Source organism: Mus caroli, chromosome 11 (assembly GCF_900094665.2).
Source record: "Mus caroli chromosome 11, CAROLI_EIJ_v1.1, whole genome shotgun sequence".
NCBI lineage: Eukaryota > Metazoa > Chordata > Mammalia > Rodentia > Muridae > Mus > Mus caroli.
In genome coordinates, this window is record NC_034580.1 from 81542042 (window position 1) to 81561184 (window position 19143).

The 19143-nt window shown below is 39.0% G+C and overlaps 1 protein-coding gene across 1 annotated transcript in view; it reads right to left on the reverse strand.

Moving 5' to 3' along the window:
* Positions 1 to 18170, reverse strand: part of Med13 (mediator complex subunit 13) — a 90418-nt gene extending 72248 nt beyond the window's left edge. The window contains exons 1-3 of the mRNA XM_021176461.2: positions 17978 to 18170; positions 15786 to 16020; positions 6442 to 6610 (exon numbers count right to left, since the gene is read on the reverse strand). Of these exons, the coding sequence (XP_021032120.1) occupies positions 6442 to 6610; positions 15786 to 16020; positions 17978 to 18043 (470 nt within the window). The 5' untranslated portion in view covers positions 18044 to 18170. The remainder of the gene's footprint in view (positions 1 to 6441; positions 6611 to 15785; positions 16021 to 17977) is intronic.
* Between the last annotated feature and the right edge of the window lie 973 nt (positions 18171 to 19143).

Genomic DNA, 19143 nt, shown 5'->3' on the forward strand with positions numbered 1-19143 from the left:
TAGTGTTTACAACAAACAGTCAAAACTAGAAGTGACTCAGATGCCAGTCAATGAGCAAGTACACAATACAGGACATGAACAATGGGTTATTGTTTAGTCTTAAAGGAAAAAAAAAAAAAAAGAAAACCTCCCACATGCTACAATGTGGATAAAACTTGAAGGTATGCCAAGTGAAATAAGTCAGATACAAAATAACAAATATATACTTTCACTTATATGAGGTGCTTAAAACACTCATTAAAAAACAAAAAAGTTAGGGGATGGATGGCTCAGGGGTTAAGAGCACTGACTGCTCTTCCAGAGGTCCTGAGTTCAATTCCCAACAACCACGTGGTGGCTCACAACCATCTGTAATGGGATCCAATGCCCTCTTCTGGTGTGTCTGAAAATAGCTACAGTGTGCTCATATAAATAAAATAAATATATCTAATGGAAGGAAGGAAGGAAGGAAACAAACCTCGAGGGAAAAAACAAAAACAAAAAGCAGAAAAGTTGTTTGCCATGGACCAAAGGGTAGAAGATGTCAATTGTACCACCATGTCAATTTCCTTAATACCACTGAAATACTGGAAAAAAGGCAAAAATGATTCATTTTGTTACATGTTTTTTTATAATATTTTAAACCTAGTTATTTTAAATTCCCAGATTAATTTTATTCCATGAATTCAATAGTTTTCTACTTTTTAATTTTATTTTTCCAATTTATTTATTTATTTATAGTTTATTTCTTTGTTTTGGTTTTGAGGCAAACTCTCACTCTATAGCTCTGGTGTAATGGAACTCTCCCTGTAGACCAGGCTGGCCTCAAACTCACAGAAATTCACCTTCCTCTGCTTCCTAGGGGCTGGGAAAGCCACATTCACTATGCCCAGCTAATAACTTTCAAATTTATACATTAAGGTTCACCCATGTAACAGGCTCAGGTTAAGACATCAGCACCAGCAATAATTTGATTGATTGATTGATTAACTGATTGATTACAGGAGCTCATGCAGCACAGGCTGACCTCAAACTAACCATGTAATCAACCATAAACTTCTAGTCCTCCTGCCTCCATCTCCCAAATGCAGGGGGTACTACAGACTGAACTCAGGGCTTCGTGCTTAGGCAAGTTCTCCACTAACTACAGCACCAATCCTATTATCAATAATCTGTGGACATTCTCTAGGTCATTTCCATACTCAGACAACTTTGCAAGCTACCGTGAATCAGCAATGTCCAACATTCTTAATATATCTCCATGAACAAAGTATCTATTTTAAAATCCCAAAGCATGTTATCACTGAATCTTCTATTACTTCTATACATTTAGTGAACACGTTAATGAAGATTATATAGTAAAGAATCTTTAGAAAACAATTACTCTATAAAGTTTGAAATCTTTAATACTTTCGCTATTCTCTGCTTTTACTACTCACTACTACTCTTTAAAAAGATGTAAGTGTATGAAATATACATCTGCCTAATAATAGGGCTTAGAAGTTCTCTTGTATTTCATGTCCCAGTAATCAACTCCAGCCCTTAGTCCTGTGTAGTGCTGTGGGAAGGAGTCACTGAACTGCTATGTGCTTTACATTTCATTCTGTATAAAGTTGATGGGTTGTTTTAAGATCTGCAGTCATTTATGGTAAACTCTTAACTCTGAACAGTGCCTTATCAGTCCTACTTAGGCAATGCCCCCTTACTTTCTGCCTCATTTCAGAAAAAAAAAAGACTCTTTAGCATCTAAAAACAATCATGAAAAAAGATTGTTTGAGTCAATACTAAGAACTGTAGTAGAAAATAGCAGTAAGGAAAAAAAGTGAAAAGGGTGAAAGTCATTCTTAGGACTTAATTCTTCTCAAAATAGTTCAGGAAAAGATGAAAATGTTAAAAGCTATACAAATCCTAATGATTTAAGAACTAACAAAACACATCAAGGTATAGCTATTATACCACCCTGCAAGTGGGAAATGGACAGTCTGAAGTAACAAAGCCTAACTGGGCAACAGTGGATGCTTTGGCACAGGAACCTTTGGGACTCTACCACACACAACTTAGAACAAAATTTGTTCCAGGAAGAGATCAGCAATAAGCAACTAACACTAACAAGCTAAGTTTAGAGCCCTAGAATCTAGTTGTTAAACAATCACCGTGTAATTATAATCATTTGGACTATGGCCAATCCAAATCATGATGTGCTCTGAGGGTAAAATACACACTAGATTTCAAAGGCCTCACATACAACAAATGTAAACTATCTCAGAGGTGGTAGACTTACACTCTAAAACGTATTTCATGTGTACCAAACTAAGTAAAACTTTTTTTTTTTTTTTTTTTTTTTTGCTTTTTCTCTGTGTAGCCCTGGCTGTCCTGGAACTCACTTTGTAGACCAGGCTGGCCTTGAACTCAGAAATCCGCCTGCCTCTGCCTCCGGAGTGAGTGCTGGGATTAAAGGCGTGCACCACCACTGCCCGGCTCTGTTACACTGTTAACTGAGCTTGGTGATGTGTTTGACAGGTGCACGCATGCTGAGTAAAATAAATTAAAGCCCAAATCAGGTGAAACTAATTTTAAGAATATTTCAGCTGGGTGTGGTGGTGCACGCCTTTAATCCCAGCACTCACTCTGGAGGCAGAGGCAGGCGGATTTCTGAGTTCGAAGCCAGCCTGGTCTACAAAGTGAGTTCCAGGTCAGCCAGGGCTACACAGAGAATCCCTGTCTGGAAAAACAAAACAAAACAAACAAACAAAAACAAAAAAACAGTGTAACAGAAATTTTACACTATGCATGTGGCTCAAGTTCATCTTATTTCTTTATGCTACTCAAGAGATACAAAGAAAAGAAACATACTTGTAAAGGAGACATAGTAATGCATGCCTACAGCCCAGGTCAAGGCCAGGCTAGGCTACATAAGCACGATCCCCTCTGAACAAACAAGAACAACGCATAGCAATGCCTCTTACCTTCACCTGTTCAGAGGTAGTAAGATAGCCAAGGAACAAAGATCATCCTAAACCTACTAACTGCTCCCAGTTCCTTTCCAGGAGAAATTTACATATCATGGTGCTTATTTTTAGTTAATTTTGGAGATCAGGAGATAATGCAGAAGCCACCATGTAGGAGTAAACAGTTTTATTATGGAATTTAAAGCATATAAGCATATTCTTCTGCCTACTGATTAAAAAAAAAAACAAAAACACTTGACCAACTGCTTGTATAAAACACTAAAAGCACTGTTAGTTATAAAGGCAACATCATCCAAAAGAAGTTTCTACAATGATAGGAATGCCCCATCTCTGAACCGTTATTATACAAAACAACAGCCATTATATAAAATAAGTGTAGCTTATGAAACTGAAGAAGTAATTTTTTTATCTTAATTTCAATGTATTGGATTTAAATAGCAGCAAGCTAGTGGCTATTACAGTAAACAGTACAGACGTAAAACACCTTCAGGGGGAAAAAGCATCATTATTTCAATATTTCACCCTAATGTTCTTTCCTTTTCTTTCTTTTTGAGGGGTAAGGGGCGGTTGTGGTGCGGTAAGACTCACTATGTAGTCTGGGTTGATCTTGAACTTGCAGCTTCAGTCTCTGAAGTGCTGGAATTACAGACAGACATGTGCCACCATGCTCAGCTCTAATATTCTAATTACAACAATATATCACAAATGCTTGAGGTATTCCTCTCCTCTTCCCCACAAAACAAAAACCAAGAACATCTTAATCTTTGTGGATCAGGTTCTTTCCCAGGACACAAGAACACGCTGAACCACATTCTTGATCCTATCTCTTTTTTGTTATATCTATCATGAATTTTTTTATCCTGTATTTATAGATGTCTCTCTGTGTATATATATGCATGCTTACATGTATATGCATGCTCACATGTATAGGTTTTGTAAAATACATTGCCTTTTAAAATAGGGGCTACAGATAACTAATATATATAGAATAAAAATGTCAAAGACTACTAACAAAATTAGCAATATTGTTTTTGAAAAAAGTTACATATCTATAACTGAATGTAAAGGATAAGATTATAGTATATATTAAAATCAAATACTAGCCAGATGTGGTAAATCCTGCCTGTAAGCCCAATATTCTGAACACTGAGGCATAAGGAGCACCTCAAGTTCTAGGTTAGTCTAGGCTGCAGTTATTCCAGGCCAGTCTGAGCTACAAATTTTATAATATTGTATATAATATCATCTGCTACTTAGCAAAATCTCCTATGTCAATATACTCTGTAAGATATCAGTTGTCTCAAAAAAGAGTTGTAGACCAATGTAATTCTACCCTGTATATCTTCCTAGACACATTTAAAACTTGCTAAGTGAGGGGCTGGGGAGACTGGCCAAATGGGTAAAGATACTTGCCACCAAATATGACAATAAGCTCTGTTCCCAGGAGCCACATAACAGAAGATAACAAACTTCTAAAAGACATCCACTGACCTTCACAGATGGGCACATGAAAGCCACTCATGCATCTAATACAAGCATAAACATATACACACGGGGGGGTGGGGGGTGGAATGAATGGATAAATGTAATAATTTAAAAATAAATGTTAACCAGTACAGTAGAATCTATCTATAATACCAACTAGTAGAAAGGCAAGGTAGGAAGATCAACTGCACCAGGAATCAATGGTCAACACAATGAGAACTGGCTCAAAAGAAAAAACAAAAAATCTTGCCAAATATACAAACTTAACTGCCCAATCAGCAGAATGGCTATAATAGATTCAACATGACAAGATGTTTAACAAAATACAAACTCGCAATGCTCTTCTCAAGACAGTCTTACTTGGATATACCATCAAGCATCGCGAGTCACTCGTTCTTATACCATCCAATTTGCTTATAATCTTACTAGCAAACCTAGTGACCAGCACAGAACCCATGTACTGCATAACAACCCCTCAACTATTTAAGATAAAATATTAGATGTTCTTTTATACAATTATCTAAAGACTAATTTGATTCAATGGTTAATTACTCATAAATTGAAAGGTTCTTTATACCTATCCTCAATGCACTAGAAGGTGACTCCATTTCTTGTCTTTCAGTCCCTAGTAACTAGTAGACAAATTAACTGTGTCTATGTCCAGAAGATTAGAAAATGAGTATCTCCCTGGACGTACCATGTAGTACGCCACAATCCCAACTACTCCAGAGGCTGACGACACAGGAAGATTACAAGTTTGAAGCCAACTTGGGCAACTTAGAAAGGTAGCCTCAAAATAAAAATACAACTAAATGCTAGAAAAACAACTCAGTGGGGAGAGCACTGGCCTGGCATGTATTTGATCTCTATTACCACAAAAGAGATGGGGAGACAGGAAGACACAAGAAAGAATCTAGTTCCACCTCCCCACAGTGCTGTGGTAATAGACCCACTCCAAACCATGCCCAGAGTTTTACATACACAACAACAACTAAAGAAAAACAGTCCATAAATTTAAAGAGAGAATAAGGGTAGGGGGAGCTAGAGAGAGAAAAGAGAAGGAAAAATGATACAATTATCTTAAAAAACTAAAAACATATTTTTTCCATTAAAAACAAATCTGGTCAGGCAGTGGTATCACACTACTTTAACCCCAGCACTTGGGAGGCAGAAGCAGGTGAGTCTCTGTGACCAAGAGGCCAACCTGATCTACACAATGAGTTACAAGATACCTAAGGCTACACTAAACAGTAGACGAGAGAGAGAGAGAGAGAGAGAGAGAGAGAGAGAGAGAGAGAGAGAGAGAGAAGAAAGATACTTGCCCTAAAACTCTATGTACCTCTATCTGCAACTTTTTATTTTTGTGTCATAAATCTAATTTAAAGCTCAAGAAAATTAACTTCTCTAAAATTAAACACATCTTATGCAGAACACCAATTTACTTTAGTTAAAGCCACTTAAGATTGGGGAATTAGGGGCTGGAGACGGCTCAGCAGTTAAGAACTTAGCTGTTCTTGCAGAGGACCTGGGTTCCATCCCCACCTCCCACCTGGCAGCTTACAACCATGTCTAACTCCAGTTCTAAAGGATACAAAACCCTCTTCTGGCCTCCTCAGACATCAGGCACTCACATGCTATACATATGTTCAAGACATTTACACATACATGCAAAACAAAAATAAATCTTTAAAAATTAAATAGCTCAACCCTACACAAAACACAATCAGACATCAGGAGTTCAAGGTCAGCCTAGTCTACAAACCAAGTTCCAAGCCAGTCAGGTCGACAAGGTGAGACACTACTCAAAAAACAACCCCCTCTCAATAACGTATATACAGCTCATTCCCATTGCAAGAAACGTCTTACATGTATAAAGGGAGAAGGACAGAAATACCTATAGTACTCTGCCAACATTAACTTCTGAATATGTTTTGTAAAATATATTAACTATTGATCTCATAAAATTAACAAACATCAACTACCAAAAGAGGAAAATAAGACAGCTTACCTTTTATTTATAGGTTTTTCATCTTTCTCATATGGCTTCACAAACCACTTGCCAATTCGTACAAAGTTTCGGTTCATCAAACATCGCTCCAACAGATTGTGAACTGCTTTGAAAAGCAAAGTACGGCATTCATAGGAAAGGCCATTCTCCCATACTCCATCTTCCTCTTCTAAAGAAAAAAAAAATCAAGTAGAAAGTAAGTTAGTGAGACTACATCTTCTCAGGGAAAACTAAATATGTGACAGATCAATATCTATATCCATAGCTCTCTCCTTTACCTCAGAATGCAGAGCTGCAACCTTTTGATCTCTTGAACTGTGTGTGGGGGTGTGGAGGTGGCTTTCTGTTTGTTTGTTTGTTTGTTTGTCTGTTTTTGAGAGTCTCACTATTTAGACCTGGATGGCCTGGAACTTGACAGCAACCTTGCCTCTACCTTCTGAGTGCTGGGATAACAAACACGCACCACTATACTTACTGTTCTTTAATACATCTTTAAACATCCAAGCATCAGGTTTCAAAGATATCCTGCAAGATTGACAATACCTAAGAGCTCTACAAAACTGCCTAAAAATTATTTTCCACAATATAAAAGATAGCAATGGCATCATAAACATAAAGTCTTGTTTTCTGTACTTTAAAAAAGGGTATTGACTTGTATAACCTGGAAAATATTAAACATACCATATGATGCCTGTTTCTAAACTGGCTCACTTGTTACTTTGTCCTAATTTTTCTAATCATTTAACCTGAAGGAGGAGGGGCAGAAAGTCTATCAGTTAATAATTAAACTCAAAACATTTCATGACAATCAGCATTCTAATCTATGACTCAACTACAAAACTAAGTGATGAGTATAAAGGAAGCTGCTGCCACCAAGTCTACCAAGCAACGTGTTAATTATCAAACAGATCTCATTTCAATGACTCACATGATTATTCAGTACAGGAGGAAATATAAAAACGTGTATCAGTCAGAAGAAGTATTGCTCTTCACTGACTACATAGCCTCAAATTTCCCACTAAATCTATTAATCACTCTAAGTTAAGTTTCCGGGGTAGGGAGTAGGGGGCAGAAATCAATTACTAGTAAGTCTAGACATAGTTCAGAGAACAAAATTTACTCTTTTATCTGTAACAAAACATTCAACAAGGGTACCAAAGTGATAGATACCACATCAGCAACTTACATTTTATTTTGTTAGCCCAAGTATAATTAGGAAACTTCTAATATACTGTATCTTTATATATATATAAAACCTTTCCTTTGTCTTTCTTTTTAACCCAGTTGTCCTGGACTGGAGCTTACTACATAGACGAGGTTGGCCTTGAACTCTCAGCAATCCTCTTGTCTCAGTATTCCAGTACTTAGTACTGGGATTGTATGTATGAGCTACCTCTCCCAGCTATAAACATTTCCTACTTATGCACCATCACCTATTTTCTTCTTGAGACAGGAGCTTGCTCTAGAAGGCTAGCCTTGAACTCAAGATCTTTCTATCTCCGCCTCTCAAGCCTCTCAAGTGCTGAGGTTATAGACCTGTGCCACCATGTCTTGTTCTCATTTAATTTTCAAACAAAACAAAATAAAAGGACAAGTATTTCTCACTTCACAAACCTACACGCTGAGCCTAGAAAAATAGCATTTACTATGAGCTTTTGAATAAAAACAGAGATGTATTAAGAGTGACACTCAGTTTATATTCAGAATGTATTACAACAAATGGTCAGAGTAAACATTAACTAGAAACCATAATGACCGTGGACTTTAACTGCATTGGAAACTGCCACTACAAAGGTTAACACTCATTTTATGTTGTTCTTTCAAGTGTTCTTTCCTAAATCATTGTCAGACCTTTCAAAGCAACTGATATTGTTCCTCTACAGAGAAACAAAGGAAATCAGTAATACTCGCAGGCTAGAATAAAGTAATTGTAAGTAGGAAAACTTCCCACCCACTCAGTTATGTTAGAGATCCTTATCTGCTTCACTTAAAGCTCAGATGCTCATGGGTCTCCTCCTATTATAAAGATATCCTGAGAGAAAAGGAGCTGGCTCATAGTGACCTCACTTTTTAAGGTCTAGATCACAAGCATTGTGTGAGCAGCTAAGAGGAAATAAGAATCCATCTTTTGGCTTAATAAGGACTTCTGATTTCAAAGTCAAATAGCTTCATTAAAGCTTGTATCTCAAATTACATGACAACAGTAATAGAAATACATGTGTTCATAATTCCAAAAGAAATATGCCAGGAACTGCTCCCAATTCCCCACCTGTTCAATGTCCTTTGTTACCTTCAAAACTCCCTACCTTCTAAACACAATGGCTCTAATCTTTGCATTATAACCACTGCTAAGTTTTAAGAAGACATAAGATACACAGTTACTTCTATACATATCTAAGCTACAAATTGTTATTCATTTAAATTATTCTAGATTAATTCAAAATAAATTCATTTAAGACTTATGAATAATTTTACCTCTTCCTACAGTTTAAAACAAGAGTGTTAAGCACAAAGTTCCAATTCACTAAAAGCCTGTTTTGAACCAATAATAATGGCTCAGCAAGCTTAACAACCTGGGTTTGAATCCCAGGACCTACTTGGTAGAGGAAAGAACAGACTCCCACAGATGTTCTCTGAACTCCATGTGTGTGCACTGCACGTGTATAGCCACAGACATACACAGTCACAAAAACAAATAAATATATGAATGTTGTTTATATTTTAAAAACTGTTCAGCAAATTATGAACTGCTTTGGGTTTAAAAACAAAAATCTTTAGAGAAGCAAAGTTGTTTTTACGTTTTTACAGTTGTTTATACGTTTTTACATGTCATAAAAAATATGGCTTTATTGTTTAAAATCTATTTTGACTAAATCTAAGCTAAGAATACCAAATGTGGTTTAGCTAACAAGGCCAGCAAGATAATTCAGAGGGTAAAGTGCTTGCTGACAGCCTGACGAGCTAAATTTGATCCTCAGAACTTGCATACGATTAGGAGAAACAACTCCACAAAGTTGTCTTCTGATCTCCACATATGTGTAGTGCACACGTGTCACACACACACACACTTTTTTGAAAGCAGGATTAATTTTCAAGGACTTGTCTCATTGCTTTAACTTTTATCTAGAGTTCACTCAACATGAACTTAATGCTTTCAGGAGGCTCTTGTCCCAAAAGCTCATAATTTTCATTAGTACAAACAGGACCCACCCAAGGCAAAAAAAAATAAAAAAAACCAACCCTGAACTACACCTTCACATACATGGTAAGTGACTAAGTAACTATTCCATTTTTCATTGCTAATGAAATACTAATTCCTAATAAAATACCCAATAAAAAGTCTAAAGAAATTTAGGTTCTGTTTTGGGAAGAGTGTCACCTAGAAACAAAAAGTGTACTGAATCCAGTTTCTAATACCCTGATGTTGTAAAAACAAAAAGTATTTTCTACATACTGTACTCACAGATATAAACAGTGAAGGGCAGAACCAAGCACCTAAGACAAGTACTGTGTATCTTTTTTCTTACACTAATTAAAAGCTCCTTGAATCCACACCAGCACTGTCACAAGGAGAGAAAGGAGGTGGGAACACATGGAAGCTGTAGCAGGCACTTTAGAACTTACCCAGAGGCTAATGGAAAAAAGTCTGCTTAATGCATTTAAATAAATGTTTTCCCCCCTCTTGTATCTTAAATCCCCAGAGAAATCAAAGTTTCTATTCTGTTGTTAGTACTTTTCCATTACTATTGGTATTAGAAATCTTAACCATCAGTGATACTCAAATTTTGCACATTTAACTGTAGAATGCAACAACATAAAAGTTCAAATGCTAAAGCTGTATGTTTCACTAAGAACACAGGTTATAGGAGTGCCAAAGAATGTGTCATAGGTCATCAAAATAATTATTAATTAGAAAAAAATCAGTATCAAAAGCAAAAACGTTGGTAACAACCAATATTCAACATTTTCCTCAAAAATGACCTCTTTAAATGTCTCCATGGTGATCAGCCAATTTTTAAAAAGGCATCTTTTCCCAATAATTTTGCTAAACAGCTAAGATGCAACATATGCCAATGGATAAGGAATGACACAAAAATTAGCATGTTAGAAAATAGTACAGATTTCTTGAAAAAAAAATCAACATGTCTAAATCAGCATCTCTCTTAATAATTATTTCTCATTCATAACTCATTAAATCAACAAATATCACTAATTGCCCTAAGCTATCACATCATTCACTTAGGGTCAACACTTGAAGATTTATTTAAAACCTCTTACTGAGGTGACTGTTACATCTGACATGGCCATCTAAACAATAGCACTTTCTTACTCAAAAAAGGATACTACAGAGCATACTCACAGTCATCACTCATAAGATTAGCCAAGGAAATGGGACACAATTTACGAAGTTTAAAACAAAGATAGAAATAATTCTTCAGCTTGTCTTAGGTTGCTGCTTTTATGTCTATCAACTCTGCTAAAAGCTGCCCATTAAGGTTAAAGTCCACTATAATTGATGTCCTCTGATAAAAGCATCCAAAATTAAATCTGGAATAATGACCCAGCTAAGCAGTATGCACTACGAAACTCTACTATAATGAAAGTATCTGGATATGGTGCTAAACCCCCATACAGAGACCTCCAAAACCACAAAAAAAGAACACATATTTTAGCCTTGATTCAGCATACTTTTTACTTCAAGGAATCCAAAGTCGCATCAGAATCTACCTTATGATTTTTTTTTTAAGACAACAATCTTGGGAGAAGGAATAGTTTTGTTTTTAAGAATAAAAACCAGTGGCTGCAATAAAATTTTGAAATCTTAGGATACAGAATAAAAATACACAGACATGCTCCAAGACACACCAAACAAAATTAAAACAATCTTGCCTTTTAAAACAGCAAACTAACAGTACATGTAAAAGAGTCAATCAATCATACCCACTGGAGACCTGACAGGAGCCAGTGAGCTAAGATTTTCCCACCACCAACTTTACATCTCTGTCATTCATTACCACACACTACTAAACAACTCGAAAACCTGTAACCAGAATAAACCAACACGGATTCACCTATCCATTCTCCTATAAATACAATAAAAACTCATATATTTGGCTTTGAAATTCAAGGGATTTTTCTTTTTAACAATTGTCTTTCTGGAATGTTATACTTAAGCTAATACCAATGAGCACAAATCCTTATCCAAAAATCACCAGGCCTTCTCAAATCACTTTGTGAAACAGCATCAAGTACTGCCGATACAAAATAAGCAAAAATTCAAAGTGTAGAATACAATTTACTCAGCCTATGTTTTCTGTTTATACATTAGCTAAACTTAATAGTAACCCAGAAATGTGCTAAATGGTATGAGGCAGAAGAGAAGGTTAAATTTAACATGCACTGCGAAACCTGACTAGACACCAGACTCTTAGAACTGTCAAAATCATCAAAAAGGAGCAGGGAGGTTCCCTGAGAAACTGTCAAAGCCCAGAAGAGCAAAAACTAAGAGGGCAGATAAATATCATTTGGCAGCCTAGGCCAGCTCCTAATAACAACAGAAGAACTAGGTGAAAATAAAGAAATCCAAGTGAATAGGTATTTTACTATAACAATACTGATTTATGAGTTTTAGAAACTCCATCATTCTGACATAGATATTAAGAATAAAAAAAAGTTAAGTGAGAGATGCACAGGCACTCTCTACTCTATCCTGCCAAGATTTATGTAAATCTAAAATTACCTCAAAGAAAATTATTCTTAAAAACAGCTGTAGATGAGACAGAGTAGATAAAGGGGCTACTCTGTGGTTTTGTTATTGAACACATCAGTGGGAAAAAAAAAAAAAAACAAACAGAGAATTCTAATCTTTACAAAAATGAATGCCTACCTTCTCCTCCTATCCCCTATAAGGAGGGCAATATTTCCATAATCACAAACATGTCAGTAACAAGAAGTAGTAGGGGTTGAACCAAACAGAGGGACACTGCCTGAGAAGAGCAGGCCCAAGCCAAATTAACTAGCTGCTTAGTCACCACCTGGGTCCTTCCTGGTCCTCGTTCCTCACTGCTACACCTCCACTTGGAGCTCAGGACTGCCTCATGCAGCTGATGCCACCCCTACTGTCCAGCTGCTCTCTTCTCAAGGGAGCTTAAAAGAAGGGAACCGAGTGCCACAGATGGGAAGAAATGAAAAGGGGGTTTGCTAGAGCACAGAGGCGCACTAATTACCCCAAAAGGGAGGCAGACGGTGTCCCTGGAGCCAAAAAAAAAAAGGGCAAGATAAATATACTGCATCTGAAAAGACCTTATTATTCTTTAAGATAGTGTGATCTAAGTAACTTTCTAAAGTAAACGACAGGTTAAAAAAGCAGCTAAAACATTATATAAATACCACGGACTTTGTAAACCAAGAGTTCAGGGCTAGCTTTGAGACAGTGGACATGCTCACATGCTACTCAACAGTGTGTGTGCTTACTCTCTGGGTCACTTCCACTTTGATAAAAATATTTAGTTATTCAATAGCAGTCAGCAGAATCTGACAGCAACAAAATTTTTATTATATTCAAGGGTCAGTATCTGCATTAGAGTGCAGGTACTGTCATTTTAAAATGATGCTAAAGGAAAAGGAAGGAGAAACTCTAACCAAGCTTTGCTTAAGAACACACTTCTGATGACCTCAAATCCAGAAGAAAAAAGCTACAAAGTGTTTTAACAACATACATTGTTGTTATTAAACAGCTCATATTCTATTTTAATAGACTTTTAACCTTCAAAACATTAGTATCGCTATGGTAAAACTAAACACTATGTATTTAAACTTATGTTTGATTACACAAAATGTATTCCATGGAAAGGTTTGTTCAAGGCTGTACAGAGTAGCACACAGCTGTAATACCAACCAGCACTGAGGCTGAGCTTGAGGTCGGCTTTGAATTCAAGGAACACCACAAGACTCCGTCTCAAATAAGAAAGTGTATTCAGATGCTGTGCCAACTTTACCAAGAAGACTAAACTCTATGAGCAGACTTAAGGTATTCATATAATTTCTTTTAGTACTGGAGTTCAAAGCCAGGACCTTACTCAGGCTGGCCAAACACTCTGAGCACCATTATATTTTTAACACTGACTGTGTGTGCTTAAACATTTCAATTTAACAACAGTGTCTACACAGTCTATCAACACTTTAACAACGAGCCAGGGATAAAGGTCAACAGTAGAGCACGTGGTTAATATACACACATGGCCCAAGATTCAATACTTAGCACTTAAAAGAAAGTAAACAAACAAACAACCTACAAACACTTTAACTGAGGTAACTTCCTGAATCATTTCAATGTTTACAATAACTCTCACCTAAGTCAATGAAAGGAAAAGGAAGCTGGTATGCTCAGCATTTAGTGCATGAAGTAGAAAGCATACCTTGCTAAAAGGCACGAAGGCTACTGATACACACTCAGACAACACATTATGCATTTACAGATATACACTCATCTCTTTACTATCTAAAACTATATTAAGTCAAGTGTAGTAGCACACACCTTTGATCCCAGCATTGAGAAGTGGAGGCAGGAAAATCAGGACTTCAAAGCCCTAATGGACTATGTGTAACACTGTCTCAAAACAAACAAAATCACAAATACATTATAATACTTAGAACTAAGAACTAGGTTCTTCAGTAACATTTCAGGAAAGCCAGAATGCTCTATCATAAAACAACTGCACCACTCTCAAAATGCTGAAGGATTCATTAAAAACAAAAGGTGACTTAAAAATATATAGAAGGCATTCTTAAACAAATGTTGACCTTAGAAAGTATTAGCTCAAGACAGAGCTCTCTGGAGCCTAGTCTGATGGCACACATCTCTAATCCCAGCAGGAACCAGAAGGAATACGAGTTCAAAGGGCATAAAATGTGTTCCATGGAAAGGTTTGTTCAAGGCTGTACAGTGTAGCACACACCTGGAATACCAGGACTGAGGCTGAGCTTGAGGGGGCTTTGAATTCAAGGCAACACAGACTCCGTCTCAAATAAAGAAACGTATTCAGATGCTGTGCCAACTTTACCAAGAAGCCTAAACCCTGTGAGTAAACTTAGGGTATTTATTTAAATAAGGCTACATGCTTTCTGGATTATATTTCATACAAAATAAAACAGATCCTACAGTTCAAAACCATAAACCACAGAAAACTAACTGTCATACAAGAAAGCTTTTTTTCAAAGGACCTAAGGAGCAGGAGAGATGGCTCGGGAATAGAGTAAAAACACTAGTCAGTCTCAGTTCCATTTCCAGAACCCACACAAAAAAACCAGATGTGGTGCATCTGTAATTCCAGCACCCCTACACCAAGAAGGGGAGCAGAGATAGGAACAGTCAGAAACAAAGAGGACCAGGTAGCCCAAAATAAGCTTCCTAAGGGCAAAACAATCAGTAAAACCCTGTCTCACCAAGATGGAAGAAACAGGACTCCAAACAAGTTGTCTTCTGACCTCTACACAACATGGTGGCGCACATAGCTACACCCACACCTACACTCCCTCCTCACACAGAAAACTCTTATCAAACTAGAACTTGGTTCCCTCCGAGTGTATCAGTCAAAGATACACTTACACTGAGTTTAAAATAAACATAACCAGTAATTTTCATGAAGGGCTATAGTTTCTTTCTAAAGTATATTTGGCCCTAAAAGTCAAGAAAATAAAAAGAAAGTAATATTGATGTGCTCATAATAAACTATTTCTGTACAAGCTTCCAGATAATGAATGACCTTTGCCCTTTAACAGTTAATAAGATGACACTTGTCTTTCCTAATATCTTCTTTGATGAAGCAGTATCTAAAAGACACTCCCACCCCCCCAAAAATAGCATATGCCTCCCTGAGTTAATAAATAATCATAAGTAATATTAAAATAAAACTATACTTTTGAAAATATACGCCAAACAAAGTTACATTTCTAGGCTGCCCACAGGGTCAGACAAAAAAGAACACAGCAAACTAGACTCAAAGGTGAGTTACACTTGGCTTCAAGACTATTATATAACTGTAAAAAAAAACACCATGCTTCTAGATTCCATTTTTCTCAGGTTAATGAAAATGCTTTCCCTAGATACAAACTGCCTGTGAGAAATTACAGAAGGAAGCCGGGAGGTAGAGGAAGAAACTCAGAGTTCAAGCCTCCTGGAATCTATACAGGTAACTTAAGGAAACCAAAACAAAGATGGTGAGACAGAGCATGGCAACCCTCTAACAGACCCAGGCTGACAAGGCCGTCCACCACAGCAGCAGCACATTGGGCAAGTGTACAACATTGCTAAGGCACAGTTAAAAAGGATAAAGTGCTTTCACCTGATAAGTCATGGTGAATAAGGTCAGCAAAATTGGGATCTTTACCCCACCAAAATATCCACAATTCTCTTCTTCCAGGTCTTTGATCTCGCCGCCAAACACCAAGTACATCTGCCTTAAGGCATCGACTAAAACTGCTCAAAATGGGGTCTTCTTCTGTCACCGGAAACAGAATAGGGGCGGAAGTTGGGCCTTGCCATACATATCTTTTCCACTTAATTCCTGTCAAGTCGGCCTGAAGGAAAAGAAAGCAAAATATCTATATTATTGTTCATTCACTCAAATAAGTAATAAATATTTGTTATTAAGTATAATAATATAAGTATACTATTTATATATTTATATATAAAATATATATTCACTATAAAGTCCTTGATTTCATTAAAACATCACTATTTTTAATGCATGCTTAAGCACCTAAAGATATGACCAAAATAAACAACCAAACAAACCAAAAACACCATAGCAAATAATTCTAATGTTTCAACCAACAAGAGCTTAAGGAAAAGAACACAAAACTGTTACATAAAATATCAAAGATGTCTCTGAGTAGCAAGTCTACAATAAATGCAACATATCCAGAGCTGACCAATGAAACAATGATGCTAAGCCTGCACAGTAAGTCTGGCTTGCCCCTCTGTCCTACAGTCCTCTCTGTCACATTTGTTCCTTGGTGAACTGGAAAGTAAAGACCCTCATTCCGAGTTTGTAAGAAGTCATGGCTCTAATAAGAAAACTATCTGAATTTTTTTAAGAAAAAAAAAAAAGCCTGTTAATTCTCCACAAGCACACAGCTTCAGGAAAAGAACCACTTCCAAGGAGCTGTCAGATTTGTGCTAATCTAGCTTCAAAAAAAAAAAAAAAAAAAACCAAAGTGCCAAAAATAGATCCAGTTGGGGAAGAGAGAAACGTTAAACCTGCTGTACATCTTACTACATGTGACGAGATGCTGATTAATGGGCACTGTCAAGAAAACCAGTCTAATCTGTAAGGCAGAAGTACGCTAAAGATCCCCATTTACCATAGCGTGAAAGAGATTCAACAAAGGAAATTCAGTAATTCCTTATTCTAACTTGGTGACAGAAAGCATAAGGTGCCAAAATTGAAACTGCTGATACATGACTGGCAGTTTATGCTTGCCAACTAGTTATGCTCCACCCACTTAATTCACTTACCTATGATAGACTTAATATTTCTCAGAGCACACGAAAAATGAAAAAGTCACTCTAACTTAGTCATTCAGGAAGCTCGGCTATCGTTTAATTCAGGACTAGATATTTGCAACAGTTGGTACTTTTGACAAAAGTCTTAACTCTTGAGTGTTATCCGATTTGGGCCGACCTACATACACGTACTAGAACATCCCTAATTCCAGCTGCCCCAGACTTTTCAGTTCAATAAAAGGAACAGCCAGCTCAAAACATTCTTAAAACGTAAGCAAAACAGACAAATATAGAACGTTTAGTGCGAAACCACAGTACCTCCTCCACTTGCCCCTCCACTCTCACAAAAACATAATGTTCTAATAAAAGCAAGATGGCTAGAAATTGTCAAAATGGCAAAATGTTTTCAAAGTTTAAAAAGAAAACATATGAACCGGCACACACTGTTTTTACACAAAGATCTGAAGTCACCCATAAGGACACTACCCCTGTATTAGTTTAACTTACAAAACGAAGAGGGTTTTAATACGTAAGGTTTTTTTTGGGGGGGGGGGTCCTGTTTAAGAGAAGCCCACTTACAAGGGAAAAGCGAGCGTAAAGGCAGTCGAGCAGGGGCAAGCAATCGTGGAAAGTGTGGAAAAGGGATACACTGTTCGATACAAGGGGCGGGGGGCGGGGAGGCGGGGAAGCAAGAAGCACACAAGAAAATATTACTATCCGGGCAGATAAGAAGCCCAAGTTAAGGAAAAGACTAGGATGGGGAAAAGAGTCCAAAAGAAGACAGGAGGAGGAGAAAGACCAGGGGGGGTGGGGGGGGGAAGACAAGCCTCTTCCCAGCAGAGCCCCGGCCGGTAGGTGAGCGGACGCTAGCTACCTCCCGGGGCGGCCGCAGAGCCTCGGAGGAGGCCGACTCCGGCGGGGCCTAGCCGGGGGACACCGGCATCTGGATGCGACCCGGACCCCCTCCCCCACGGCCCAAGGGCGCACGGCGCGGCCCCCTCCCCCACCGCCCGCGGCCCCCGCACTCACCAGGCAGAAGAGGTTACAGTGACAATCTTCCAGGCTGGCCCCGTTCGACACGAAGGAGGAACTCATCGTCCCTCACAGCAGCCGCCGCCGGCGCCACAACCCACCATCCGCCATTACCGCCGCCTCCGACCAGAGAGAGAAACACAGACACCGGGGAGGGCGGGGGGCGGTGGGGAGGAGGCCGCCGGGCCGCCCGCCCTCCCCGCCGCCCCCCGGCGCCGCCGCGGCCCCCGCCGCCCGGAGGCACCCAGCCGCCCGGGGCCGAGGCCGCAGGCGGGAGGGCCGCGCCGCGCTCGGCCGGCCGCCGGGACTGCGGAGCCCGCGGACGCGCGTCCCTCTCCGGAGAGGAGGGGAAGGGATGTCTGTCCCTTCCACTAGAAAAATAAAAAAAGATTTAAAAAAAGAACAGAGGAAAAAAAAACGAAAAACAAAAAAATAATAACAATCAGGTACACGATAAATAGTCAGAGCCCGAGTCCGAGCGGGCCGAGCCCTGAAGCCCGGGAGGGTTCTCCGCGGCCCGGGGACGCCCGCGGAGGGGCGGGAAGGGCGAGGACCGGCAGAGCACCCCGGGCCCCCGGCCCGGCAGCGGCGATGTCCTTAAGCCCAGAGTCTCCTCAGCGGCGGAGGTGGTGGCGGCGTCTGTGGGCTCAGTCCATTCTCCGGCTGTGTCCTCGTGTTGTCCCTGGGCCAAGCCTGCCTAACGTCTGCTCTCCTGCCGCCTCACCGCCTGGACGCCGTAGTCTCCCCCATTTTGTGGGCCCAGCGGGCGGTGTTTTTCCCCCTTTAATCCGAATTCACGGGTTTTCCCTTCGCTTTAATGGCGGCCACAGGGACCAGCTCGCCCTCTCTGCTCGCCCATTGGCCGCCGCGAGGTCACGTGGGCCGGGCTCCGTAGGGAGGGGGGAGAGAGAAGGCGGTGAGGGAGGGCAGGGAAGCTTTCGGAGCCCCGGGGACCCGGCGGCCAGCTGGTGGCTACTAACATGGCGCCATCTGCTGGATGCCCCGGTTAAGATGACCCGAGCCTTGGCCCTAGCTTTCTGCTGGCTGGGGAATGTGCAGCAGAGAATTACTTGGAAATCAGTTCAAATTCTTTGGAAGAGAAAGTTGGCAAAAAAAAAAAAAAAAAAAAAAAAAAAAAAAAAAAAAAAAAAAAAAAAAAAAAA